This window comes from Electrophorus electricus, chromosome 21 (assembly GCF_013358815.1).
Source record: "Electrophorus electricus isolate fEleEle1 chromosome 21, fEleEle1.pri, whole genome shotgun sequence".
Classification (NCBI taxonomy): Eukaryota; Metazoa; Chordata; class Actinopteri; order Gymnotiformes; family Gymnotidae; genus Electrophorus; species Electrophorus electricus.
This window is the reverse complement of record NC_049555.1, coordinates 8,401,512-8,427,556: the sequence shown is the minus strand read 5'-3', so window position 1 is coordinate 8,427,556 and position 26,045 is coordinate 8,401,512. Positions and strand designations below refer to the sequence as shown.

Below are 26,045 nucleotides of genomic sequence, written 5' to 3'. Positions count from 1 at the left end.
TCTGGCTGCCATCTGGTATGCCTTCATTGCCTGGGGATATGACTGATAAAAGACAGGCCGTTGTGGATGAAAGCTTCATGGGCTGCTGTACCAGGATTGTTGTGAAAAAGAAGGAAAAAGAGAGAAGTGTCTGGAGAATGATCCATGCCCTGAAGTAAGGATTTCAATGATTTATTGCACACTGTTTTAGTTGATTGTGGAGGCCTGGTGAATTTCTTAGGATTTTTGTAGTTGTTGTTGTTGTTGTTATATCGTGGCTATTCCCCAATGTTGAAATATGAAATGGCTTATTGTTACAAGTGAAGGAACTATATACATAAATGTTTTAGACAAATTTATGCAAATTAATTTAGATATAAATAGTAAATAGTGCATGAGGCTCCAAAGTGGATGATGTCTGCTCCTGTTCCCATTTGATACTTTTAATTGTAGACTGACCAATATAAAGAGATATTATCAGAAAATACAGATCATTATTTAGGTGCTTGAAAAAACTGCTAATTGCAAATTAATGAAATGGCTCTTCTAGTTGACATAATGAAATCTGTCTAAGGCCCTGAAAATCCAATTTTCAGGGGCATTCACCTTCATCAGAATGACTCAATAGGGAATGAATGCCATAATCAAGCTAATCAACTCATCTACTCCACAATTCTGAGATGGTTCGTAATTTCAAGTAGGCCACTAACAGGACTAGTACTTGGAGATCTAACATCAAGGGGATCAAAAATCATGGAGTGCTGAGGTCTAAGAGATTTTTGTTTCAGAGTTTATATATATATATATATATATATATATATATATATATATATATATATAGAGAGAGAGAGAGAGAGAGAGAGAGAGAGAGATAGATAGATAGATAGATAGATAGATAGATAGATAGATAGATAGATAGATAGATAGATAGATAGATAGATAGATAGATAGATAGATAGATAGATATAGTATTGTGTGGGAAACGACATTTAGGTGATTCTAAGACCAAAACAGGATATGACTGTATTGTTCCATTTATTCCTTTCCTACAAGCAGCATCCCAGCTTTAGAGAGGCCTTCATAAAGGCCTTTGTTTAGATATAATGCATATGTGATGGTCTACTGCTTGAATTCATAAGACAATGTCCATGTTGTACCACATACGCCCAAACCGACAGACCAAGACTTCTCATTTTTCTCACTCTTGCCCATGAAGGTAAACAAGAAATGTGCAGCATAAGAAAAAAAAAAAAGTCATAGTGTATGAAGTGAACAAGCACAAAGTACATTCCATCTTCTCCAGGTTCCTTTTTGATTTCATTTGGCTTCTCTCGCCCCTCGTCCCCACACTACATGGGAAAGGGCAGGGGGTCGGACTGCTGTAATGAAGGCTGACAGATCAGACAAGTCTGAGAGAGGTCTCAAAGCCCAGCTGAGGGAAGGCGTCTCTGGAAGTGTAAGGCATGATTGAGACCTGCCGAGGCACAAACCCAACAGCGGGGCCATGGTTTGCCCTTCGGTTGTCTCTTAACAATCACATGCCTCTGCTTTGTTCAGTGAACCTCTCAAAGACATATCAGAATCTATAATGCATTGTACACACTCTGAACTACAAGGCCTTTGTCCCGGTTTAGAGTTACAAAGCTAAGGAAGCCAACTGACCGTGAACCATAAACTTCTGAAGATTCAAGGCAAATATGGGGAAGCAGGATTCATCACTATTTATGACTATTGTCTATGTACTGTGTTACCCATTGTTATTTGATAGTTGGTGTGATAAAAGTAAAAAAAAAAAATAATAATCTGTTTGTGGGATGAGGGAGAGATTGCTTATGCAATAGAAGCTAGTGCTGCCAATATGGATTGTTACTGCAAAATAATCTGTTTGATTTTCTGTAGACAGAAGAATGAATTAACTCTGGCCTTGAATTTATACATACATGAATGATACATTCTCAAGGCTAGACCTTCAGGTTGATATGTCACATTAAACCACTATGGGAGAGTTAAGCACACATGCAGGTATCTGGTCTTTCTTTCTTTATCACCACCCTGTATCTTGCTGTAAGATGTGCACACATCCAGTCTATAATGTGCACACACCCAGTGCACACACTCTCAGTCTATAAACTGCAATTTTACTTATCCAGTGCCAGTGAAGTGATATTTTCCTGACACATTAAATCAATTAGAAATCATTCAATCTTTCAAATCAAGCACAGTAAATGAAGAGCCAGTGGTTCGTGTTACAGGACACAAAACCTTACTTATGTCCTTATTTTCTTATTTTAGGTCTAACAAAATAGATTTTCTTTCATATTTATTATAATGAAATCTGCATTTTAATAAGATTTCAAAAAACTCTTACAAATTGTGAGGGGAATTATATCTAACTTCAAAACATCTCACTAAGACTATGGCCTTGATTATGGGAGGCATGCACCAAACATGCACAACTTTAAAGACATCCGTTCAGCAAATTGAACTTCTTACACAGCGAGGCCCTCCGGGGTCTACTCTCTGTTTCATCCACTATACCACAAGGACTTGTTTGGAGGAAGCTGCTCTGTACTTAATATTCCAAACTGGCTTCACTTTGAAAGTTCTTTTGGTTTTAATCAGGCTGCTAAATATTTGCAATGATATGAGAGAGCCTCAATACACCCTTTTTTTCTTTCCCTCTAGCACTGAAGTTTATCCTGAACGTCTTGAGGATGATCTGTTCTGCCTTCAAATGCATTATAGATGAGTTGTTTGGCTCTTCCACTTTACTGTGCCCCTCAGTGTTAATCTGCTTGATGTGGGCAGTGTTTTATCGTGTTTCGATTTGGTGTTTCCTGTTCTTTAAAGCCTGGACAGGGCATCATATTTACAGAGAAAATGGATAGTTTCCATTATCTTTCTTTCTCTGTAAATCTGTAATCTGAGTACTAATGAAGTGGCACTTATAACAAAAATGTAATGAAATGATCTGTAAACACATTTTCTACACATGCACACAACTGTCTTGATAAACTACTACTCTAAAATAGCACCTATGCTTCAAAACCTTTTGGTAATGCCATCAGTTTTCCAAACAAAAGTACAAGAAAATCTAGATAGAGGGATATTTCTTAGTTAATACAAGCCCTGTTCTTAATATTTACACAGTGCATATAAAGGAAATTGCCAAAGCAAATGAGTAAATCTGTGACTAATTTTAATGCTGGAGTGAAAGCCCACACTATGAGAAAATGGTCTTAAGCAAGAAGGGCATGAAGTAGCAGAGAAGAGGCTTCCACTTCACTGAAAAACCTGCTAACTCTTCAGAGGGCATGCATTTCCTGTTAAACATTTCCACAGTTTAAGATTGTTAGCTAGAGGAAGACAAAACAAGCTTTACTCTAAATGTAAATTATCAAGAAAATGATCATTCCTAACCAGCTACTATGAAGACCTGATTATATTCTTTGACAATTGCAACAACTGTAAAACTTCTTTCTTTTAAAAAATGGCATTTAAAAAAATCTAATTGGAACACACTAATTATCCTACTATGAAAAATGGTTATAACATGAATCACTAGCCTGGGCATATAAATTATAACCTACATTTGAGCATTTTTCACTTATCCTGACATAATTTATACTGTGTAACTTAAAATAAAACACATATGAAAATGACCTACTCTACAGTGCACTACCCTAGAAATGGCAAGATACATGAAACATACATTAGGTGCTTCCTCTATAAGTCCCCTCTTCATTTGGCCCTACAGAGGCTGCCATTCACCCTGTTCAATTATGTTAGCACTTCTCATTGAACAAAAAGCGACCAGCCTTCTGGCTTCAGTTGGCCAGCAGTGAACTTACACATATTCAGATCATAACAGACTGGTTTCCTTAGCCTGTTTGTTGATAATTAATGTCTTGTTCTAGCAAGGAAGCACATCTGTTATATACAGTATGTGTGTCCTTTGACTCTCTGTTGGTAGTACTCCTACTTAATGGTACGAGAAGTATTTACAGAAACAACAGTTACCCTGTTATGTTACAACAAATAATTTCTCCCTAAAATTTTTAAATATAAAAACAGTGCCTTAGACTCACCTCTAAAAAATCTCTCTCTCTGTTCCTGCTGTTCTACTACATTGTTAGATAGCTTATACATTTGAATATCCATACACTGTCACTCATAATACATTTCATTATAGTTTCCTCTTTGACAGAGTCATCTGTTAACGCCATATGAAAAATGCTTGTTGATTCTTCTCTGTGTAATATGCCCAGAAAGTTTGTGACAATAAGCCCTGTGGTTTACCTCAGTGCTATTTTCTCCCCAGTGCTGAATTTATTACATAAATGATTTTTTAAGGCCTGTGTAAGTGTTGCCCAGTCAATATCTCTGATTTTCAGAACACAGTATTGTCTGCACCCAGTGTGCCACCATGTTGGCATTGACCCACCCCTTCTGGAGTAAATGCATTGTTTAAGTACTATCTGAACTCCTTACGCATATTCTGTGGGATTCATCACTTGAGGATTACTGATGAATAAACAGCTCATTTTATTCAGAATCACAGTCAACCTGCTGTTAATCCAGGTATCTCTATCTAATATAAGATACCTTGAATCAAGACTAGACATTCAGGATCAATGTAAAGGGGAGATGATTCTGAATTTTAAAAAGGGTTGTCATACATAGGAAAATGATCAGTGAATGGGGGAATTGGCTATGTAACTCCGAAATGATTCCTCTTTCATCTTCATATATACTGGAAAGGTTTCTATATTAAATGGTTTATGCATGGCTGGACAAAATCAGAGAATTAAGGTAAAATTTATTTTATTTACTTAAACTAACTGCAGAGAAAAATTGGATGGCACATAAAAAGCAGACATACTGGCTGGCTGGCTAGATGACTTTCTTGATGAGTAGGAGGATGAATGATACTTAAGCCAGTCACCCATGCCTGGACTCTCCAGGGATCCTGACTGAGCTGGATGTGATGTGGCTGTCTGTGTGATGATCCTTGACGGTCCCAGCCTCTCAGGGAGGCCAGCTGCTTACAGACAGTGCAGGTCTGGTGCTACAGTGTCCTTATGAACACTGCTTCAACCATTCACAGCACGTTTCACCCACTCTGCTGGTCTGAAACCTCTGGCTTGCCTAGAAAAACCTGTCAACTTTTAGGGGCAAACTTTAAGAGTTGAAAAGGAAAGCAGGAGCTGACAGTTTCTAAAGCTTCTAGGACTGTCTTTCAATTATTAACACAGCTGTCCCACTGCTCTTGTTTTTTCTCCTGTATGCTTAAATATTAAATGGCTCCCTCCAAAGAAAAAAATCTATATGATAAGGCCCATGCAGAGAGCAAAGGCTGAGCTGCATCCTCTGAACTCAACGAGACCTATCCCATAGAGAACACAATGCCTTTCAACAAGACTCGAAGTGTGAGGAGGAACTTCTTTTGCAACAAGTCTAAACTCAGAAGCAAAGAAATGTTGGAGTAGATTTTCCTCTGCGTCCTTATCGATGTAGAGGCTGTGTGTGTTCTGCTTAATCAGTCAAAGTATGATCCAAGGAATGTTCTCTGTCTGGTTATAAAACTTTTCAGTGTTTCATTCCTACCTCATATTCCCTTCAAGCATGTGGAGAATGTTCCCTTATTAAATAATGGAGAAAGCACGGTCAGCGTTTAATTTTCCAGTGGAAAAAAGTGCTCACTACAGCTGGTGAACAAAGTGCCCTACTTTTGCTGAATGAACCGGTGCACGTTCAGTCTAATAGGGTCGTCATAAAATATTTTGGTTCACTGGTGTAAACAAGCTGACGTGAGCTGTTTAATTTTCATTGCCATCTGCCTGCAGTAATTTCTTGAGATTTTCAGAAAGATCAGTGCTTCTGTGTGTATGTTGTTGCATTGGTACTATCACACTCTATACGCTATACTTTCTAAACAACCACTGGCAAAGTCTTGAACATATAACTTTACAATTCTAATGGAATTTTTTTTTTTTTAAACTTTGCATATGTAAAGGACTACATGAAATGTAATGCGATGCGTCTGCTCTGTGCCCAAAAAAATCTCACGTGATTGTGATTCAGTTTAATGCTGATTGCAGAATAACTGAGGCAATGCCGGTAGGTGGCAATCCTACATCGTGTCCATCTTATCAAATAAAAAAGAAAAGATGCCCATTAGCGCTCTCCCTCTCTCGCACGCGCACACACACACATAGCAATTAATAAAGTTAACTTAAATTTATACTATTCAAATCTGCATGACTTTTGGTCTTGCAGGGAAAAACCAGCAGGAAAGGTTTAGAGACAGAAGTAATTTCGCCTGATTTCGCAAAAGCCGTTCAAAACAAATGCGCAGTAGGTTTCTGGTCTGATGTAGCATACTCAAACCTGGAACAGACCTCGTTTGCTTCAGGAAGTGCCGTAGATGTTAAGGCTGAAAGCATACCCTGTCTCCGACTGACTGGGGTGTTTTTTTCGATTCTGTAGGCGGCTGCATTGCGATTTCACCGTCATCTTCATTTATCTTTAGTGCTATTTTTTAAAGGTATAGCTAGCCGACGTATTCTGCGCAGTCTAGTACCAGTAGGTAGGCTTTGGTGTGGGTGGGAGAAATCTCCAGCGCCAAATTATCTCAGTTTGAATGCAGCCACTGACGTTTGAAAATGAGTTCGTGCGATTCTCGAGGAGCACCGGTGAGGAAGTTAAAGTCGTAAGCATCGCATTATTTCGCCTACGCTGTTTCTTCAGCTCCGCAAGGAAACGTGCGTAATTATCGGAATTTTAGGTTTTCTATTTATTAAATAATCTGTTTCACCGCTGAGGAGAGCTCTGCAGTCAACATTTTGTGAACGAAAATCGCTCATAGCCTACAGTTTCCAAGGTGCGAGTTACAGCATGATGAAAAGTCTGTAGTGTACCTGCGAGGCGACGCTGTAAGACATTGAACATCGGCGAAGTCAGCGCGTTATATTTAATTTATGGATTGCCGTCATGGCTGAGAAACGATGTATCGGTTTAAAAGGAGGTCTATTTTCGCGATCTCTTATACAATGGGACCTTTCAAATAACTGCTGGATTTTTTCCATCGGAATAAAGCACCAGCAAGGCTTCTGAGAATACCAGTGGTGTCTCTGGATGTGGATACCAGGCAGCGTTACGTTTGCGGCAAAACGTTGACAGATTTATTCCCCATTTATTATTGGGATTTTTTACACCTACTTTGCTTATCAAAGGCTGTTCGGCTATTGTAAAAAGCGGCTGGCCCGACATCTCGGTAAATCGTGCATGGATTTTACATTAACTTGAGGTTGATGAGGCTGCAGTGGATCATCTATGTATAGTGACATCGTTTGCTTCTCTCATTAAAAATGTGTAAGTAGAAAATGTGTTTTCAAAACGTCGTATATTAGCCGTTTTCCCACCTATTGTATTTATATTTTCTTAGTTTATTCTGAGTTTAATTCAAATGCATCAGTGCTTCATCTATCTATCTATCTATCTATCTATCTATCTATCTATCTATCTATCTATCTATCTATCTATCTATCTATCTATCTATCTATCTATCTATCTTCCCTCTTTATAAGTCAGTGTAAGCACGAAGACATGAAGGGTGATTGACATTCGTAGTGCGACAGTGTGCTTGTAGAATTGGGACCCCACCACCTCCACCCTCCTCTTCTGTTGCTCCAGTTAGCGTTACTTTTGCTAGAATATGGCGTTGGGTCATTCATATTCTGCTCACATGTGTAGGCTTTTGCAAAGACGCAAGAGGAAAAGAGGTACCGTGTGTGATATACTCTTGACATCTTATCCTTACTGCTTCCAATAAGCAAACGATATAAAAGGCATCCTAAGGGCAGCTTGTGCTGAGTTTGTTACTCATACAGCCACAACATGGATCACATCCCTGAACACGTTATCCTATCTCCAACACATTTCTGATGGTGATTCTAAAAAACCCTAGCAAAGGGTGACAGCTCACACAGTACTGTGTAGTGTTTCTTCAGCATTTAGCCCTATAAGGCCCTTCAACCTGGTTGGAGAATGGCCAGGTGACAGTGTGAGCTATATGTACTATTTGCATTCCTAACGCACAAGGTGAGAGCCTAGGCTGTACATTGGCACTTGAGGAAGATTATGTAATTTCAGTGGATGATTCATAGTGGTGGGATGTTGCTTCCCTAATACTGTTTGGGCATGAACAGTTTGACAGGAGCTGTCTTTCCTGGAAAGGTACTGAAAGCACTCTGGCTTCTCCATGTTAGACCATTAAAGTAGATGGACATCACAAGACAGTTGTTTATGTACACAATAGGTCTAGTGCTTGACTAAATTTAATGGGGATTCTTCTTTTAAAATCCATGTGAGTCATGATCAGGGCTTAATATGTGTCTAGAAAACACTGCTTATTTCATTGCCTGTTTGTAGAGATATCAAACAAATAGAGTCAACTGAGATAATTGCGTTTAATTGGTACTCTTCTGTCTATTCCAGTTCCGGAAATGATGTGCTAAATATAAACATCATCTCTCCAAGGAAAGATCTGTTACTATCATAATGTAGAAAGATCTGTTACTATCACAATATGAAATGCTACAGTGCATTCACCTACACATCAACACAGTGATGTAGATGGCTCCACCTTAATTCAAGTTGTATGATTTCAGAATTTAAAACATATTATGTATTGGCATCTTGGAAGCATAAAATAAGGCTAACATGATTGTTTTTATTATGATTTTACAGTTGTCCTTATGATTCTAGAGACCAAGCAAGCAAGTGCGTTTATGGAGGGATCCAAAGCCCATAGCTTAGTCTGTATAAAATGTGATTAACTAAGCATGATTCTACAAGCCCCTTAATATGAGGGAATGATAAAGGGCTAAAATCTTAGTTTTCTGGATCGCAGACAGAAAGACTAACTCTTATTATCTTATTACTGCCAGAGCCATAATGCTTTTCATAGAAATTGCTTGACAGATGCTCTGTTTAGTTTTTTGCATTCTGGCCCATAATCATCTTATCCAGCTTTAATGAATGGGACAAATATCAGAATTTGTATAAGAAAAAATAAATCCACTAAAAAATTAAAAGCATAATCGCATTTAGACAATACATTTACTCACTCATCTATGTGCTTGCTGCATAGCCATGGGGTGTGGTGTTTTAAATTACACTCCAGTATGACATGGTAAATGACAGATTGGGGTGTGGAATGTTAATTTCAGCCTTTGGGTCATGCCTGGTGTGGTTTCCCAGAAACACTAACCAAAGGTCGGGTGCTACACATTTAAGTGCATATTAATTGTCCTTGTAGCATTGTAGGTGATATGATTATCATCTTCACCACTGTTTAAACACATCACCAATGAAAACAGTTATGTCCTACCTAGACCTGGACAGAATCTCCCTGTCCTGATTCTTCATGGACAGTCCCTTTCAGGGCTGCAGCTCTAATCTGTTTGAGAAATTGTTACTAAAATGATAACAAAGTGCAACTTGTGAAGCTTTGGTTAATATTCAGTGTCAAAAACTTTCCATGAGAAACACACTCAATTTTTTCAATTGGGTAATCAATTGAATTTAGCCCTCCACTCTTGGCAGTGAAATACTAGCCAGTACTACAGTACATTTTTGATTGATGGCATTTCCTCCAAAGCCACTCCGAAGAACAAGGTTTAGCAGAGGTCTGTGGTGAGGATGGGCTCTAATGTGGTAAATTAAGTTCCCCCAAAGCAAGGAGGGTGTGTCTTTGAACATTTAGCCAATATTGCACCCATTAACCTAAGTAATGCCTGCCATTTAAATGAAAGTAGAGCAGTGAAATGCTCCAGCTTGACCTGATGCTACATGAAGTCCATTTCTAACGTGGGTCAGGTATGGAGTACTCACACTGCATGGAGACATTAAAAATGTACAGTTACAGACAATGTAATATAGCATACAAAGACTTATTTTGAAATGCAAAAAAGGGAGTCAGAATCAGGCTGTTGTTTTATTTTACAAATTCATTGCAGCGGTTTCCTGCAGTGCAGATGCATTTGGGCAAATATGTACAACTTACAGGTAGCTTATTCCTCAGTATAGCAAAGGTGATGACATAGACAGAGAAAAAGTCCCACCAGCAGTGATTCAAGAGTCTGCTGATCGCCCGGCCTTACTCTCTGTTCATTGCATTTAAAAAAAAGTCATGGTCCTTTATTAATCTTGTATTTTCCATATCCCTCAATCCCCACTGGAATATAAAGCAACAGCAGCATGCCAATGGAATTTTAAGTGGGAGAGTGTTCCTCTCCAGGTAAAAATGCTTGACTTGTGAACCATGAGTGCCAAATCCGCAACACCTAACACTTGTTGGATGCTGCCATGCTTATGTCAGTTGTTGTGAAGCATAATAAAACATTGAATTCTGTTCTCTTGTGCTTGTTGACCATTTTGGGATTCTTTCATTGTGTTTGAGATGATGTGACCACTACAGCCATCTTTTTTACAGCATTGATGGTGATGTACAGTTTTTGGTTGTCCTGAGCAACATATGAACAGTATTATGTGTAATAGTAAGACACTTAGCTATACAATATGGCTTAATAAAGTACAACCTTTTTTAAACAAACAAATAGCATTATTCACAATTAAAAAGAAATCTTTTATACATTTTTGAAATTAGCTTTTATAGAATCTAAAAGATCTTAATATATATATATATATATATATATATATATATATATATATATATATATAAACATTGACTAAGAAAAAACAGAACTAAAAAAAATGGAACTAACGCTTGCAGTCAGCAGATAGAAGGGTCTGGTTTTAGCCAAAATGGGTGACGCAAATTGCTGGTATTTGTCAGGAGGTTTTTATCAAGGGAGTGCAGTAGAATGCCACATGAGAGTGTTACTGCTTTTGGCTTGCCTTTGGTGATTAGCCATTTTTACATCTGATCTGCTGCCCAGGATGATTTAATCTCAGGTACTACAGGGCCTCCATTCTATGTCTAGGTTTGTTAATACTGTTGCAAGTCTAGATACTTTCCATGTGTTCATGGTTTTCTTTCAGTCATTGTCAATGTAACAATAAGTGCTTTTTCCCAATAACAACAATGACCAAGTTTATGTATGGCTCCTGTACCAAGCAGATACCCATCTGATCAATGGGGCTGTCCATAACTCTATGTTCTGCCTGGGTTTTTCTTTTGTTTTTGTTTTTTTCACTTTTATATCCCTGTAAGGCTAGTCTGTGCTTCAGTACATCTTTTCCTGCATCAGAATCAATTATATTAATCTCCAAATGCCTTTTCTTGTGTAATTTCACTGAACAGATCACCTAATGTGCAGTATATTAGTAAATGGCGACCGGCAGAGATCGAGCGGCAACTTTGAGCATTGGGGGATGGGACAGCGACCAAATGATGGCAGATGAGCGAAAGTCTGAACAGGCTGCAGTAGTTGAAGTCCCACAGCAGATGTCCGACGCCATGCGTGGATGCTCTGGAAAACCCTGTCTGAGGGGCATATGGCACACTGGAGGAGATCCAAAGTATTTCACACACGCGCAAGCATACAGGCAAAAACTGGCAAAAGTTCATCTGTTTAGAAGGCTCCCAAAGTTAGACACGTGTGCCTTCTCACAGCGTCTTATTAGGCAAACATCTCATTTTGACAACAAATGGATATTGGCTGTGTTGCTCTAGTGGGCCTTGCTGACCATAATAAATGTATCTGTGGTTTCAGAATACGCTGCCCTCAAAGTTTAATCAAAGCTACAGTCTGTTTCATCTTGAAATTCTGAAGTAATACTTTGTCTCTTGATTGTTAATTTAGGAAGTTTCAAACATCACCATATCCCACTAATGACCCAAACAGTATAAAATTGTAATATTTGTCAAGATTAGTCATCAGAGACGGAGAGGGAGCTGTTCATGTGTCAGCCTGGATCGTGAATATTGATTTGCCCTGATTGCACTATATATTTGTCATTGCAGGCATGGTGCATGCAGTATAAATTTGGGTTGCTCATTATTTTGGAACCCCTCTCTAACCCCTCCCGTGGACATCATTCGCTTCTCTCTTAGCATATTTCTGATATTGGAGGGAAACTGGAGGGCAGGTGGCTTTTTCAAGCTTCTAAGATCAGTTGGCATGAATTCTCAAAACAGAAGGATGTCAAAGCAAAGCGTGTTTTAGAGGCTCTTATATTAGAGGGTGTCTAGAGTACACACTGCTGAAGACAATGATGAGGGATGAACTTGTTCCACAATACCAAAGGGAGCCATCGACATTTTCCAGCATCTGAGATGTGCAGGATGTAAACAATGATCTCTGGCCCCAGTATTCCAGAGTTATAGAGCTGTAAGCATTGACATCCATGGAGTAACACAGCCAGTGTTGCACTGGAGCAGTTACTGCTATGTGCACTTGTATATGTATTCCCTGAAATACATATAGTCAGAAAATGTGCGATTTTTTTCAGTGACAGACCAAAAAGGCAGTAATTTATAATATGTAGAGTCTGTGCAAGCAGGAGGAATAAATGTGATGCACTGCCCTGCACAGAGAGTCAGTCTGAGGCCCCATACAGACTGGATTTATGTGTGCTGCTCTGCCAGCTGCAGAGTGCTTCAATTGGCCTGGCTTCATGCAGAGTCAATACTAATGACTGAGGAGACTATACGGCCACAGTGAGATTATAGCTCTGAGGCCGCAACTGCGCCTATTGTCATCGCAAGCATAGAAAGTGATGGTTACCACGGTCTGACTCTTTTCGTCTCTTCGTAGAATTGTCTGTGCTATACAGTCATTAAGGCTAATGACTACCCAGACATATTTGTTTTGAACTGTGAAAAATACCGACATCCCTCAGCAACATGTGGGCGTGGAGAATATCGTATCGGAGGCGGGAAAAAAGCGGAACAGAATGCGTTTATGCCATTTTGCCAGCGGAGCAACATCGACGAACCGAGACAATATCATGCTCTTTCACCACTCTTTCACCACGTCGCTTAGCTTTGGTAAAACAGGTTTGCGTTTTTAATTTGTGTTTTGTTTTGTTTCGCATGTCGTGTAGTTAGCATGAAACATTGGAGCCACATTTTAGTACTACAGATGAACGTCCGGTTGGAAAATCTACCAGTGGCCGGGGGGGTTCGCGCAAACAAGGTCGTCCCATACGTCCTTCCATGAATCAGACGGAATGTCACCACTATGCTACCTCATAACAAAGCTTAAACGCAAGCCTGGGTGGACCCTTCGGATGACCAGCATGCACTCCATACCGGGCCCTCTCCGCAGGATCGCTCGATATAGTGACAAGTTAGCAAGCACGATAATGATAACGGATAGCGACTCACTAACGTGGTCTCCGATGAAACCGAGCGTGGTGCCTGATGAGTAAAGTAGCCTGTCGTGCATTAATTGCCCTTAAGGGGCCACTTGGCTGGGCTTGAGACTGGCTGCCTCCACGCCACTGAAGCATGTCAGTATGCTCGAACAGCAGAAGATATTTCAGAGGATTGAGAATATGTATGCGGGGATAAACTCTAGAAAAGCAGCGCCGTGCAAGCAGTGGTTCCCTCATTTGCGCCTATGCAGAAGGGTCAGGCCATCCCTCTTTCTTGCTTTGTCCTTTCCATTCTCCTCCTGCCCGCTAGCGCCGTGCTCTTCATTATCGCAGACGAACCCCATACACAGCCACACGACGTTCTCATGGCAACCCTTTGCTTGTCAGCGCCGCTTGTAATGGTGTGGACATTGGGACTTTTTTTTTTTAAAGATTCGTGTCAGATATTTCTGTCTGTGCCTAAATTATAGCCGCCCCTGTTCAACTCCATATGTCTTCTTTGTGAATCAAATGAGGGAATATACTACGGGAGTTCAATAAAGAGTCATCTACAAAAGTAATTTCTGTTTTAGATTTTGCATTTAATTACTATGCATAGTGACTTACCTAATGAATAATGAATGTGGCTCCACACTCTATGTGCTCTGACTTTTAATGCAGTGCTTTCACTCCTCCTCCCCTCTTTCTAGAGCCAACATTACCTTGACTGAAATCTACCAGCTAAGTAGAACCAAGTAAATATTCTTATGTGTTTGTTTTCACACGTTGTCGGAAAAAGACCAGCTGGTAAAAAAAACGTAGTGGGGGGGGGGGGGGGCAGCTTTGTGAACTGATTCGTCGCTGAGTTTGACATGGAGAAATGGAGATCTGCAAAGGAATGGGAAGTCAGTTGGTCAGATGTGCGCTGTGTTACTGTGTGTGCAGGCGCATGCTTCTCACATGGACTCAAGGGACTTCGGGAGTGTGGCCATGAGAAAGTGGAGCGTCGTGCGCTTTGCAGTACTAAACATTCTCCTTTTATATATATTGGGAAAGGAACTGTTTTTGCAGGTTCACTATAACACCATAGTGTGGTTGCCAGAGCAACCTATGATTGCCTGGCTCCGTGATTTAAAGAAACATTGGCTTTTAATTTAAAGACAAGTTTAGTTGTACACGGCCATTATTAAAAGATAGTTATTTTTAAGACAGGCACCATAAATGTCAAGAAAGTCTATATCAATTTGCTATTGCAAGCATTTAAAAGTGACTGCAGTGGCTCAAGTGCAAACGCATGAATTATTCCTAAGCAAGCTGTCTGAGCGAGTGTGTGAGTGAGAGTGTGTGTGTGTGTGTGTGTGTGTGTGTGTGTGTGTGTGTGTGTGTGTGTGTGTGAGAGAGAGAGAGAGAGAGGGAGAGAGAGAGATAGTTGGGGAGGATTGGGGTGGGTAGGGGTTTAGTACATGTATATAGAGCACTGAGTCACCACTGCTGTGCAACAGTCTGGACACAATATGGGGTCCATTTGCAGAATTAGAAATACAGCAACTTGAAAGGGCAAGGCCTTCGTTTTCACAGCAGCAACCAGTGGCATGGGTTTTTACGATATCACTTAAGCACGACTCACTTTGTAATGTCCCTCCCCAACCCATCATGCAGGTGCCAAGCAGATGCTGAATCTATCGACAGAGCTGTCCATATGTCTCAGCTGTTTATAGGCAACACCTTTAGGGGATTTTATTCAAGCCTCCTTGCTGTGGTTCCAAAGCAACCAAGCATGCAATAAAGGAGGAGGAGCTGTGGAGGAGCTTTATTTACAGTGATCAATGTTCTAATCTTTGTAAACTGCAAACAGAATCCAACTGAGAATTCAGCATAGCAATATGCTGTAGATACCTTTGATTCACATCTGCTAAATGTTTATGACTGCTTTGTCTCTGTGAGTTGTAGAAACCATGTGTTGAATCTGTAATTTTCTGCTAAGATTCTGTGAATGAAAATGCTGTGCATTATTCCTATGCATTTTACAGATGCAACACTTTATTTTGAATTACAGATTAGCTGTGCATAGAAATATGGTGGTTCTGGTCCCATGCCAAGCAGTATTAAGCCTGCACCAAGCTTTAAGATGGCTGTGCCTTTTGGGGGGCTTTTAGCCTGGTCAGCGCTCTGTCTCTTTGATTCTCTATCTGAAGAGTGAAGTGAGCTGAAGGGCTTGGGCCAGGGAGTGATCACTCTTTACTCAGGTAGTCCAGATGAAGAGCCTATCGTGCTCTGCCACTCCTGAAGATTAGATGTGCCTTGGCTTGGTGACCATTTCCACAGGGAATGAAGAGGGAAACAATAAGTGATTTAACCACATGCACCTGGTGTCTCACCATTCTGCTTCAGTGTTTATTTGTTGTGTCTGGGAATAATGTTTTCCAGGTCCTTTGTATTGGCTAGCCCTGCAAGTAATGGAGGGTGTGAATGCCTTGCTAAAAACTCAACCAGGGTACAAGGAGAACATGCAAGAATCCCTTCCCCCCTGGATGTGTGGTAGCAGAAAGGTGGGCTGTTGCTAGTGCAGCCACTGCAGCACTTTTGTCTAGTAATTGTATTCCTCCTCAACTTCTTTCCGTATTACAATATAGATTTTCTCCCTGGGTTGTGTTAGGGGAGCAGCACATAGTTCTGACAAACACTTCCCCATGGACAGATTATCTGATACAATGGTGTTAAGGTCCATTGTTATGAAGATGACTAATAGCGTTATATGAGTTGCAAATGTGATGAAGTCCTTACCTTTCCCAATGTGCTCTGCTCAGAATAACTTGATGGGAATTTCAATGCATGGCAACTGCGCCGGCATTAATTTGGAGACAGGAGCTTTCAGCCGCCATGTCTACCACTTCCATACTGCTGTACGTGCATGTGTTTAATTTCATTCCGTTATAGCCCCTCTCTACGGGACACGCAGGACAGAGCAGGAGATTGAATGCTTGCTAATCCACATTTTATCCTCACCTGCCGCAGTGCTGTGGGCTGCGGTTTTGGCAGAGATCCTGACAGTTTAAAAGTGCACCAATATTTTTGCTAACAAGGGTTTCACACAGTCCCAAAACATGGGGGTGCACCAACACGCAGCCTATAAATTACCCTGGCACATAGCACTCGCATCCTTCCCCATATTGTGTCTGACTCTGAGATGAGTGTGGGGTTAACATGGAGATGCCGCACCGTTCTCCCTCTCTTCCTCCTGTCCGAGGCTGCTGTGTGCTGGGTGTGATGGCTCAGTGACTGGTGTCTGAATCTAAGACCAATCGTAGTCGGTACTGCCCCTCAGCAGGATCTAATTATTTAATGATTGTGCATAAAATATTTAATGTGACATGGTCTAATCTGGTTAGATTTGATCATGTTTATGTCATGTTAACAGTAGCAACCACTGGGTATTGCACAATTACAATAAATGAATGTTATTGTATCAAGAATGTTATCGTATCACTCATTTGCCCTCTCTTGCTCATTAGAAAGAGGTGGCTAAATTAATTAAGTTGATTCAGCCAGTGCTGCTAACTTTTCATTTAATCATCTAAAGAAACTAACAATGAATTAGCAAAATGTAAAAGCTCTGTATTTATTTCCATGGATCCTGAAAGCTGCTCTGCAATGGATTAGCCACTAAAGCTGTACTAATGAAAATTAGAGAGACCCAATAAACCTGCAGCCAGTTTTTGTTTTAGAGCTAAACTACATAAAAGTGCATTAATGTAAAGTATTACTGCCTAGGTAACTGGAGATTAATGGCTGTTTCAAAATTTGATGAAGTACATTATCATATCCACACTAAAAATTAAGTCTAAAAAGAACCAATTTATTTTGCCACTACTCTGAGACTTTTTTCATTAATGTCACTTTCATATCTCTGTCCAATACTCACCAAGTCACATGACATAATTTGCACAATTTATAATTAGCTACCTTGTTTTGTCTGTTTGAAGGGTATTACTTGCAGTACACAATGGCACATTATATTATGGGTTTTGTTTGTGATGCTCCTTATATAATTATCAAAATGATTCTGTAACCAGAAGAATGCTGGAAATTGAGAATACCACAGTGCAATGAATCAGATTGACCGGGATGATCGATTTGTGTTTCTGGTGAAGTTGGGGATCCCGATCATTTACACACAAATACACATTTTAGACGGCACCTGCCATAATCAACATGCTTTGTGTTTGGATGTTACTTTCACCTGAGGCTCTGCCGAACTCCACACAATTACTGCATATTGATAAGCACAGGCATTACTTGGTCTTCAGCAGAAACATTAGGACAGTGCAACTGGCTCTCCCTGAAATCTAATCCACCCACGCCACCAGACACAGCCAAATCAAGAGGGAGTGGAGCAGCATGACTGTGCCAACTTAATTAAGTTATTTATCAGTGTCATTATGATAATGTAGGCAGCATAAGTTAGTTTAGCACAATCTGATGACTATGCTGATTAGTTTGAGCTTCACACTCAACTAGTTTATGGAACAGTTCTCTGCAGTTTTGGGAATTTGGAATCCCCCAGTGATATGTACCCATTTCCCGTAACTAAACAGCCTGAAGAGTATTTCTAAAAGACAAGCGAATTATTGACTTTTACATGATATTGAGTGGTAGCCTATTCGTGTTGAGAATTGTTTCTGTTCAATGTTTCAAAATAAAAAAATGACACAGTCATTCTTTGTAGTCCCGATGCTGACTAAGGGAAATATGGGCTACCTCATTTGTTTTAAAGAAAACTGCAAGTCAATCATTTCACCTTTGCCCTCTTCATAAACTGGATTTAGAATGAATTTAATGGCACATTTGTTAATAATCAAGGATCACTAGCTTTCTTTGGATTAAAAAAATCCTCATTTTTGGTTATATTCAGATTTTCTGGAATCAGAATAGAATACATTCACTTAGAATTGTCACTTTGTGCAACCAATCATTGTGTTTGACACTGATATACTACTGCCTACAAACATTTCCACTGTGAAAAGACATTTCCACTGTGAAATGGTCATTTAAGCCCTTTGTTTAATATTATTGTCTACTCAAGGTGAACATACCATGGACCTTTACAGCATTTCAGCCTTTGTAAATTCTAATGAGCTCTTGCATTTGTAAAGCCTCGTCTTTGGCTGCTGCACACTCTCCCCATTTAAGTAAAGACCTTGGCACACAGCCTATGAGCCAAACCTCTCTAAGCCATTGTTTCCAGGCCCTGAGGAGCCAAAGGAATGTCTCCTGAGAACTCACTGTTGTATGTTGTTTGTCCTTTTGTAGATCTAGGGCATTTAAAAAAAAAAGGCGAGTACACTCCATAGCTTTGTATGTTGTGAGCAATTTAGTCAAGGTACTTATGAAATGTTGTTCCTCTAAACTTCTTAGCATTGCATAGACTTTTGCTATGCAAGCAGGAAACACATAGATTATCAACAAATTTCTATATATTGGCAGTTATAGACTTCATATAAAAAAGTTAATGTTGACCTGCTAAAGCCAGTTTAGTGCAGGTTTTTAACATGTTGCCTTTTATTGCATACATGTGATACAAGCTTTCAGGAGTTTAATTCATGCTGGAGTCTGTGATGTATTCATTCTAATAAATTGTACCTGTGCACAGAATGTCTGATTTCTTATCTAATTCATTTTTTTCTAAGTTTTCAGATGTTTTCAGTCAAATTAACTTTGATCTAAATTTGGGTAGCCAGAGATTCAGTAGATATTTAATGTGTCACAAAGCCTAAGATTTAGTAAAATAGTCATGACCTATCCAGTTGTAGTTAGATAGTCTGTTGTCCTTGCAAAGTTGTCTTCATGTCCTCCACAGAAACCAAAGAATAAAATCACCTGTCAGATTACAAACTTAACTGGGGGGCACACAGTGTAGCATAAAATTACTTTCAGAGATAAATGATCTGCTATTGTGGATATTAAATGCAGGATTTACCATTGAATATTTTATCTTCCCAGAGGGAAGGAGTCTCAGTTAATCATGAGAATCATTTTTTGAACTTGTTTTTGCTTGAATAGTTTTATGAACTAATTATACAATGCCTAAATGCAACTCCTTCCAAATTATATTAGCAATCCCAGCATCAAACCTAGAAAAAAACTTTCTCACCTTTTATTGGGTAAAGAGAAGAAGGTCAGCCTGCATAACGCAGTTTGTCCAGGAAGGGCTACTACCTCTCCACTGTTCTTTTTTGTGCTATAATGGGGAAAGTGGATGTTAAGAGAACATTGTGCATTGCCTTCCCATAAAAAAATGACACATTTTCTGATGTCTGGGAGCTCATTGGAAAAAACCTGTTGGCCATCGATTGAGAAGTTAAATGTGGTGGATGATTGATATGGAGGTACGGCCATTCTATCAGAGATTCTGTCTTCCACATCCACTCCTATGGCCGATCAATAGGGCTTTTTACTGTCAGATATTCTTAGGTAATTGGATGAATGAACCAGTCAGACTTTGGCTTTGGTAGTAGGCAGCAACAGCGTGTGTGTGTGTGTGTGTGTGTGTGTGTGTGTGTGTGTGTGTGTGTGTGTGTGTGTGTGTGTGTGTGTGTGTGTGTGTGCGTGGCTGTCCCTGACATGCTTATATTCTCATATGCTTACACATGCAACGCCCACTACCATGTCCTCGCTAGGGCTGTGTCGAGAATGATCTGCCACCCAAAGAATTACTAACAATGAATGGGGTATAGGTGTTGGACTGACTACACTGCATGGCACCCGATGGGCTTAAATGCACCTATAAATACAATAAGTGGTTATTTCTAATCATACGGGTGATGTGTGTGTGTTTTTTATAGAAGCTTGCTTTATTAAAAACACTCCAAGCCTTATTTCATTTCAGAATTTTGAATAAAAATTTTCAAAAATTCTACAAGCTCAAAGTGACATTCATCTCTCCACCTTTAATTAAATGTGTAAATGCTGATCAGGCAGATTGGATACACTGATATTTATTACCTGTAACATGAGCCAACTAAGGAATACAAATGAGCTCACTTATGGTATAACTCAAATTACTTTCTGAGCTATTTAATGTTTGCATCACTACATAATTCAATAAACACTGTTGGTCAACTTATGTGAATAGTTTTTCTGCTTTAGATTGGAAGACAATATAAAATTACAGTTCTACACAAATCCTTTTGTCTTGTATTGGTATTGAAATGGCATCAAAAAGAATTATTTAGATTCTATAAAACTAGTTCATCTATTACATGGCCTAAACAATACTATAGTATGCGCATGGTGCTTTGTGGATGCTGATTTGCCGTAGCTCCTTCAGATACCTACAAGGGTAAGCAGCAAGAGATGTCTCACACTCTATATTAAGGTGCCGTGGGTGTACTTGAATGCTTTGAAAAGCACCACTCTGTACTTATGTTTTGGTTTTGGTTTCAATGCCACAATACCCCTCAGATGTGTGTATATATTTACTGTTTACAAGAATGTATGCAAGGAAAATAAACCTTACAGTAAATTAACATTTACTGCACTTATTGTTCATTTTGATATAGCCTCTAGTTTAGCAACCAATCATTGCCCCTAAAAATTTCTTTATCTTCTTCATAAATTCACTGGTTATTTTTGGTTTAAATAAACAGGCTTCTACTAGGACATGGCCTGATTATGTCGTGCGCCTCATTAAAAGTGTGTCCCACGGAAAACCCCTCAGCATCTCATAGCAGAGTCAGTTATGCTGTTGCTAAGTAGCATTTCCTGCTGAATGCAGAGATTAATCATCTAAGTCTCCCTGTGACTAATTCAATCACATTTTAGCATTTTCCTAGATTGGGAGATAATATGCAAATCTGAAGCCAGTGCTTTTTCAGATGCAATTTCTCAAAGATTCAACTTCAAATGAACTTTCTGGTCAGCTGCATCAAAACCTCGACACCCAACATTTTGTAAATACGAGTGTCAGAATGCTTACTGAGAAGCTTTTGAAAAAAATCATGACTTTAGACATATTTCTTAAAAGTATTATAGTAAGCACTTTGAACTCTTTAAATATGATCATAAGAACAAAGTGTATTGGGGAAACTTACCCAAAGCCTTTATTTCACTATAGGTCCAACGCAGTGACACACATCAAATGTGCAGTGCACTTGGGTCCAGGCAGAATGCTGAAGCTAGTGCCATTGGCACTATTCTAGGCACCAGTGTTACTGATGTTACACTGATGAGAAGATTGTTGGGGAAAAATCACTAGCATAGTCTCTGTTCTTTGTATATGTCCTGGGGTCCTCAGGTTTTCTCCATAATGGGGCAGTCATTCAATTGATCTCATATGCATAAACGAAGTGAACTGTGCATTGGGAATGCAGTGCAAATTATGCTATTGTTTTCAGCATTTTGTTCAAACCAGTAATTAACATTAGGTTTTGTTTTGTTTAGCTTCACTGAGTGTGTTTAGGTCAGTCACCTGTGTGCCAGTTATCCAAATATTTTCAGAAGCATTATCTTATCTTTTCTGCACTTTCTTTCTTTCTTTCTCTTTCTCACCCAATCTCTCTCTTTTTCTTTCAGACACACACTAGTGCACTATATTTTTAGAGTGGAATACTGATATTAGCACATACTTACGTGAAAGATAATAATCTGATCATTCATAAGAACCCTCTGAGAATGGGGACTTAGCTGAAGAAGTGTTCTTAAACATATACTTTGGTATTGGCACATTTCTAGTGAATGTTGCTTTATGTCTATAGCATCCTGTATAGTACACACACTGAAATCCAATGGAAAAAGATGTCGCTTATCCAGCACAGCCCTTCAGGGACCTGTCTGCTACCTCATCCACGTCTCTGGCAGCATGTTGTGTCTAGATTTCCATATGTCTCATTTTTGTGCAGTTGAGTCAGGATTCAGTGATTTAGGATGGTAGCTCTTGACTTGCAGCTATTTTTGCATTTGACACCTTATTACATATTGTCTTTGCTAAAGGATATTTGCTTATTTTTTTAAGTTTGAAGAACTCATTTACTCATTTCATGCCTTTAAATATCTATCTGTTTACATGGCATGTTTAGTAAAGGCATAATTACTACATTAAAGTCAATTTTGGGATTGTCATATAGACATTTGATTGTGTACATATTGAAGAATTGCACATGCACAGATTTAAGATGGTGAGACTGTAAAATGTCATTCCTTCTTATGTGTGATAAACCTTAGGAAATTATTTTAGTACAGAGGGAATAATATCTAAGCTTTTGATTTTATGTTTAATCTACGTAATCTAAATGACTGTCTTTCAATGATAGTAGCCAGCACATTTAGAGACTCTGCAACATGATATTGCTTTGTTAACATATGCTTTCCTCTTCTGCAGGCTGCTTCATTACAACATTTTGCAGAGAGAGAACCAGCAGACAGTAAATTATGAATGTTGAACAAGATGACCTCTTACCATCAGCGCCAGATGATGAGAGGTCCTAGATGGAAAGGGGCTTGGTTTGACCCCTTATTCATCCTGCTATTGGCTCTGCAGCTGCTTGCAGTGGCAGGACTGGTACGGGCCCAAACCTGTCCCTCTGTGTGCTCCTGTAGCAACCAATTTAGCAAGGTAATCTGCACGCGCAGAGGACTCCGAGAAGTCCCTGACGGAATCTCCACCAACACACGCTATCTGAACCTTCAGGACAATCTTATCCAGGTCATCAAGGTGGACAGCTTCAAGCACCTACGCCATTTGGAAATCCTACAGCTCAGCAAAAACCACATCCGCAACATTGAGATAGGCGCCTTTAATGGGTTAACCAGCCTCAACACCCTGGAGCTCTTTGACAATCGCCTCACCACCATCCCAAATGGAGCTTTTGAATATCTCTCTAAACTCAAGGAGCTGTGGCTTAGGAACAACCCGATTGAGAGCATACCTGCCTATGCTTTCAACCGCTTGCCTTCCTTGCGAAGGCTGGATTTGGGTGAACTTAAGCGCCTCACCTACATCTCAGATGGAGCCTTTGAGGGCTTGAGCAACCTCCGCTATCTGAACCTGGGAATGTGTAACCTCAAGGAGGTCCCAAACATTAAGCCCTTGGTTCGACTGGATGAGCTGGAGATGTCAGGGAACCAACTGACCGTGATCCAGCCTGGTTCCTTTAAGGGTCTCAGTCACCTCCAAAAGCTATGGATGATGCATGCCCAGATCCAAACTATAGAGAGGAACTCTTTTGATGACCTGCACTCATTAGGTGAGCTCAACCTGGCTCACAACAACCTCACCTATGTGCCCCATGACCTTTTCTCTCCTTTGCGTCATCTGCAAAGAGTTCATCTGCACCACAATCCATGGAATTGCAACTGTGACATCCTGTGGTTAAGCTGGTGGCTCAGGGAGACTGTGCCCACTAACACCAGCTGCTGTGCCCGTTGTAACTCTCCTCCAAGCCTCAAGGGGCGCTACATTGGTGAGCTGGACCAGAGCTATTTTCAGTGTTATGCACCTGTCATAGTTGAGCCCCCCACTGACCTCAATGTGACTGAGGGAACATCAGCAGAGCTCAAATGTCGGACAAATTCACTAACCTCAGTTAGCTGGTTAACACCAAATGGTTCTATTATGACTCATGGGGCATCCAAGGCACACATCTCAGTGCAAAATGATGGAACATTAAACTTCACCAGTGTCTCAATGCATGACACTGGTACCTACACCTGCGTGGCCAGCAACATGCTGGGGAACATTTCAGCATCCGCTGTCCTCAATGTGACCTCCATAGACAACAGTGGTGTCACCTACTTCACCACAGTCACTGTTGAGACTATAGAATCCCCAGTTGATGGGGAGAGCAGGACCCCAGTTCAGCCTTCCTTTGCCTGGGTGTCATCCTCAACTACAAGGGGAACCCCCATTTCCACAGAGAAAGCCTACACCATCCCTGTGACAGACATAGATGTGGAGGGGCCTCTAAATGGTCTGGAGGAAGTGATGAAGACCACCAAGATCATTATTGGCTGCTTCGTGGCCATCACGCTTATGGCCGCCGTCATGCTCATTATCTTCTACAAGATGCGTAAGCAGCATCACCAGCAGGACCATGATGGGCCAACGCGCACAATCGAGATCATCAATGTAGACGAGGAGCTGACAGGCGTCCCAGCAATGGAGAGCCACCTGACTCTTCCCCCGCTGGAGCATGACCATTACAACCATTACAACTCATACAAGAGTGCATACAACCATGCCTCCACCTTCAGCTCACTCCACGGTTCTGCGCACGAACCTTTACTAATCCAAGCCAGCTCAAAAGACAATGTGCAAGAGACACAAATCTGAATCCTTTGCTTTGAACAACACAAGTTGATCTGTACTAACAATGTTGTAGGTTTTGGTGGCACACGTGTAGTGGCGACCAAGACAGTGTGGAAGATGTGTTACTGAGAACTGGGATGTATGTATTATTTGAACAAGTGTCTTTACGAGTGATTATTTATTTAAAGATACATGTAGTGGCTGAATTTAAAAAAAAAAAAAAGAAGTTAATATCCTTTTTCCACTTGTACCTATTTTTCTTTGAATTTGGGGAATGAATGGTTTACAAAACAATGCGCTTATTTGTGAATTTAAGGTGAAACCACATGCTTTTGACAGCCTCATGTGAATAAAGTGTTACATTCATGATACAGACATAATTGTTGCATCTGTGGGCATGCTGCAAAATTTCACTTCTACATGTTTTCACAATCTGGTGGAATGCAAGAAAAATCTGGCCACAGAGGATTTAAGACTGTAAATAGCACAGTGCAAGTGGACGTGATAAACCAATCGGTTCGATGCAGAAGGTGCAGAGATGAGAATCAATAGTTACAATTCCCTATAAAAGGGAATTCCCTATATGCTCTAGTGCCATATTCTAGATTTTCTTGCTGTGGCAGCGAATGGTGCAAATGTTCATTTTTGAAGACAGCAACACAAAGATGGCTATGTTTTAATTATCAAGTCAAAACTGGGAGGTGTTGCACACTAAAATCTAAAAATTATCCTTCAACATTATTCATATGGAAGAGATGTCTATTCAAACATTAATTCAATGTTTTCTTTTTTGTTTAGTTATCTGAGGACACACAATACTGTGAATAAGAATTTTTATTAGTTTTTAGTTGTTTTTTGATCTGATGCAATAGGAACATATGTGTAATAATTACAAAGCTCTACAGATGAGCTACAGGTTAGATCTTCACATACTATCATTCATAAGACTTAAGAATTTCAGAAATTGGATCAAACAAAAGTCATGAAGCAACACATCAGATCTGACTGTTTTGCAGATTTGCTTTTGGTTGTGTTTATACTGAGGGCACTGATCAGATAAAAGGATGATCAACCTTGTTTAAACACTGACTTTTTAGAGAGTTTAGCTGCTGTAAAAACAGCATTGGCATACTTTTCAATCAAAAGCACAACTACTTGTTTAATCTTACCGGTAGCTCCTTAACATTTGTATGGAAAATCCTTGCATATATACTATTGGGCTGTTAACAAAGACTGCAAAGGACATATACGTGCACACACACACACAAATGTCAAATGTTGCTTGTTAGATGTGTTTGTGAGAGGGGGGAGTGCAATGTAATTTTTTAGCATTTGAAAAATATAAGTTAATTATCATTAAATTAACAGTACTCTTTTGAATCTCACTAGATTTAACACCATTTTGAGATATTCTTCCTCAACATATCATTGTTGATTA

The 26,045-nt window shown here is 39.8% G+C and overlaps 1 protein-coding gene across 4 annotated transcripts; it reads left to right on the top strand.

Moving 5' to 3' along the window:
• On the top strand, positions 1 to 26,045 carry lrrc4cb (leucine rich repeat containing 4C, genome duplicate b). 4 transcript variants are annotated; one of them, XM_027013790.2, is made up of 2 exons: positions 1 to 154; positions 22,682 to 26,045. In XM_027013790.2, the coding sequence occupies exon 2, from the start codon at positions 22,736 to 22,738 to the stop codon at positions 24,629 to 24,631; it is 1,896 nt and encodes a 631-aa protein (XP_026869591.1). In that variant the 5' UTR covers positions 1 to 154; positions 22,682 to 22,735; the 3' UTR covers positions 24,632 to 26,045. The 4 variants fall into 4 exon arrangements, with proteins under 4 accessions (XP_026869591.1, XP_026869592.1, XP_026869590.1 ...); XM_027013791.2 differs by lacking the exon at positions 1 to 154 and adding an exon at positions 6,439 to 6,691; XM_027013789.2 differs by lacking the exon at positions 1 to 154 and adding an exon at positions 6,439 to 6,743.

Coding starts and splice junctions, on each gene's coding strand:
- lrrc4cb (XM_027013790.2), top strand. CDS start 22,736: ATGTTGAACAAGATGACCTCTTACCATCAGCGCCAGATGATGAGAGGT.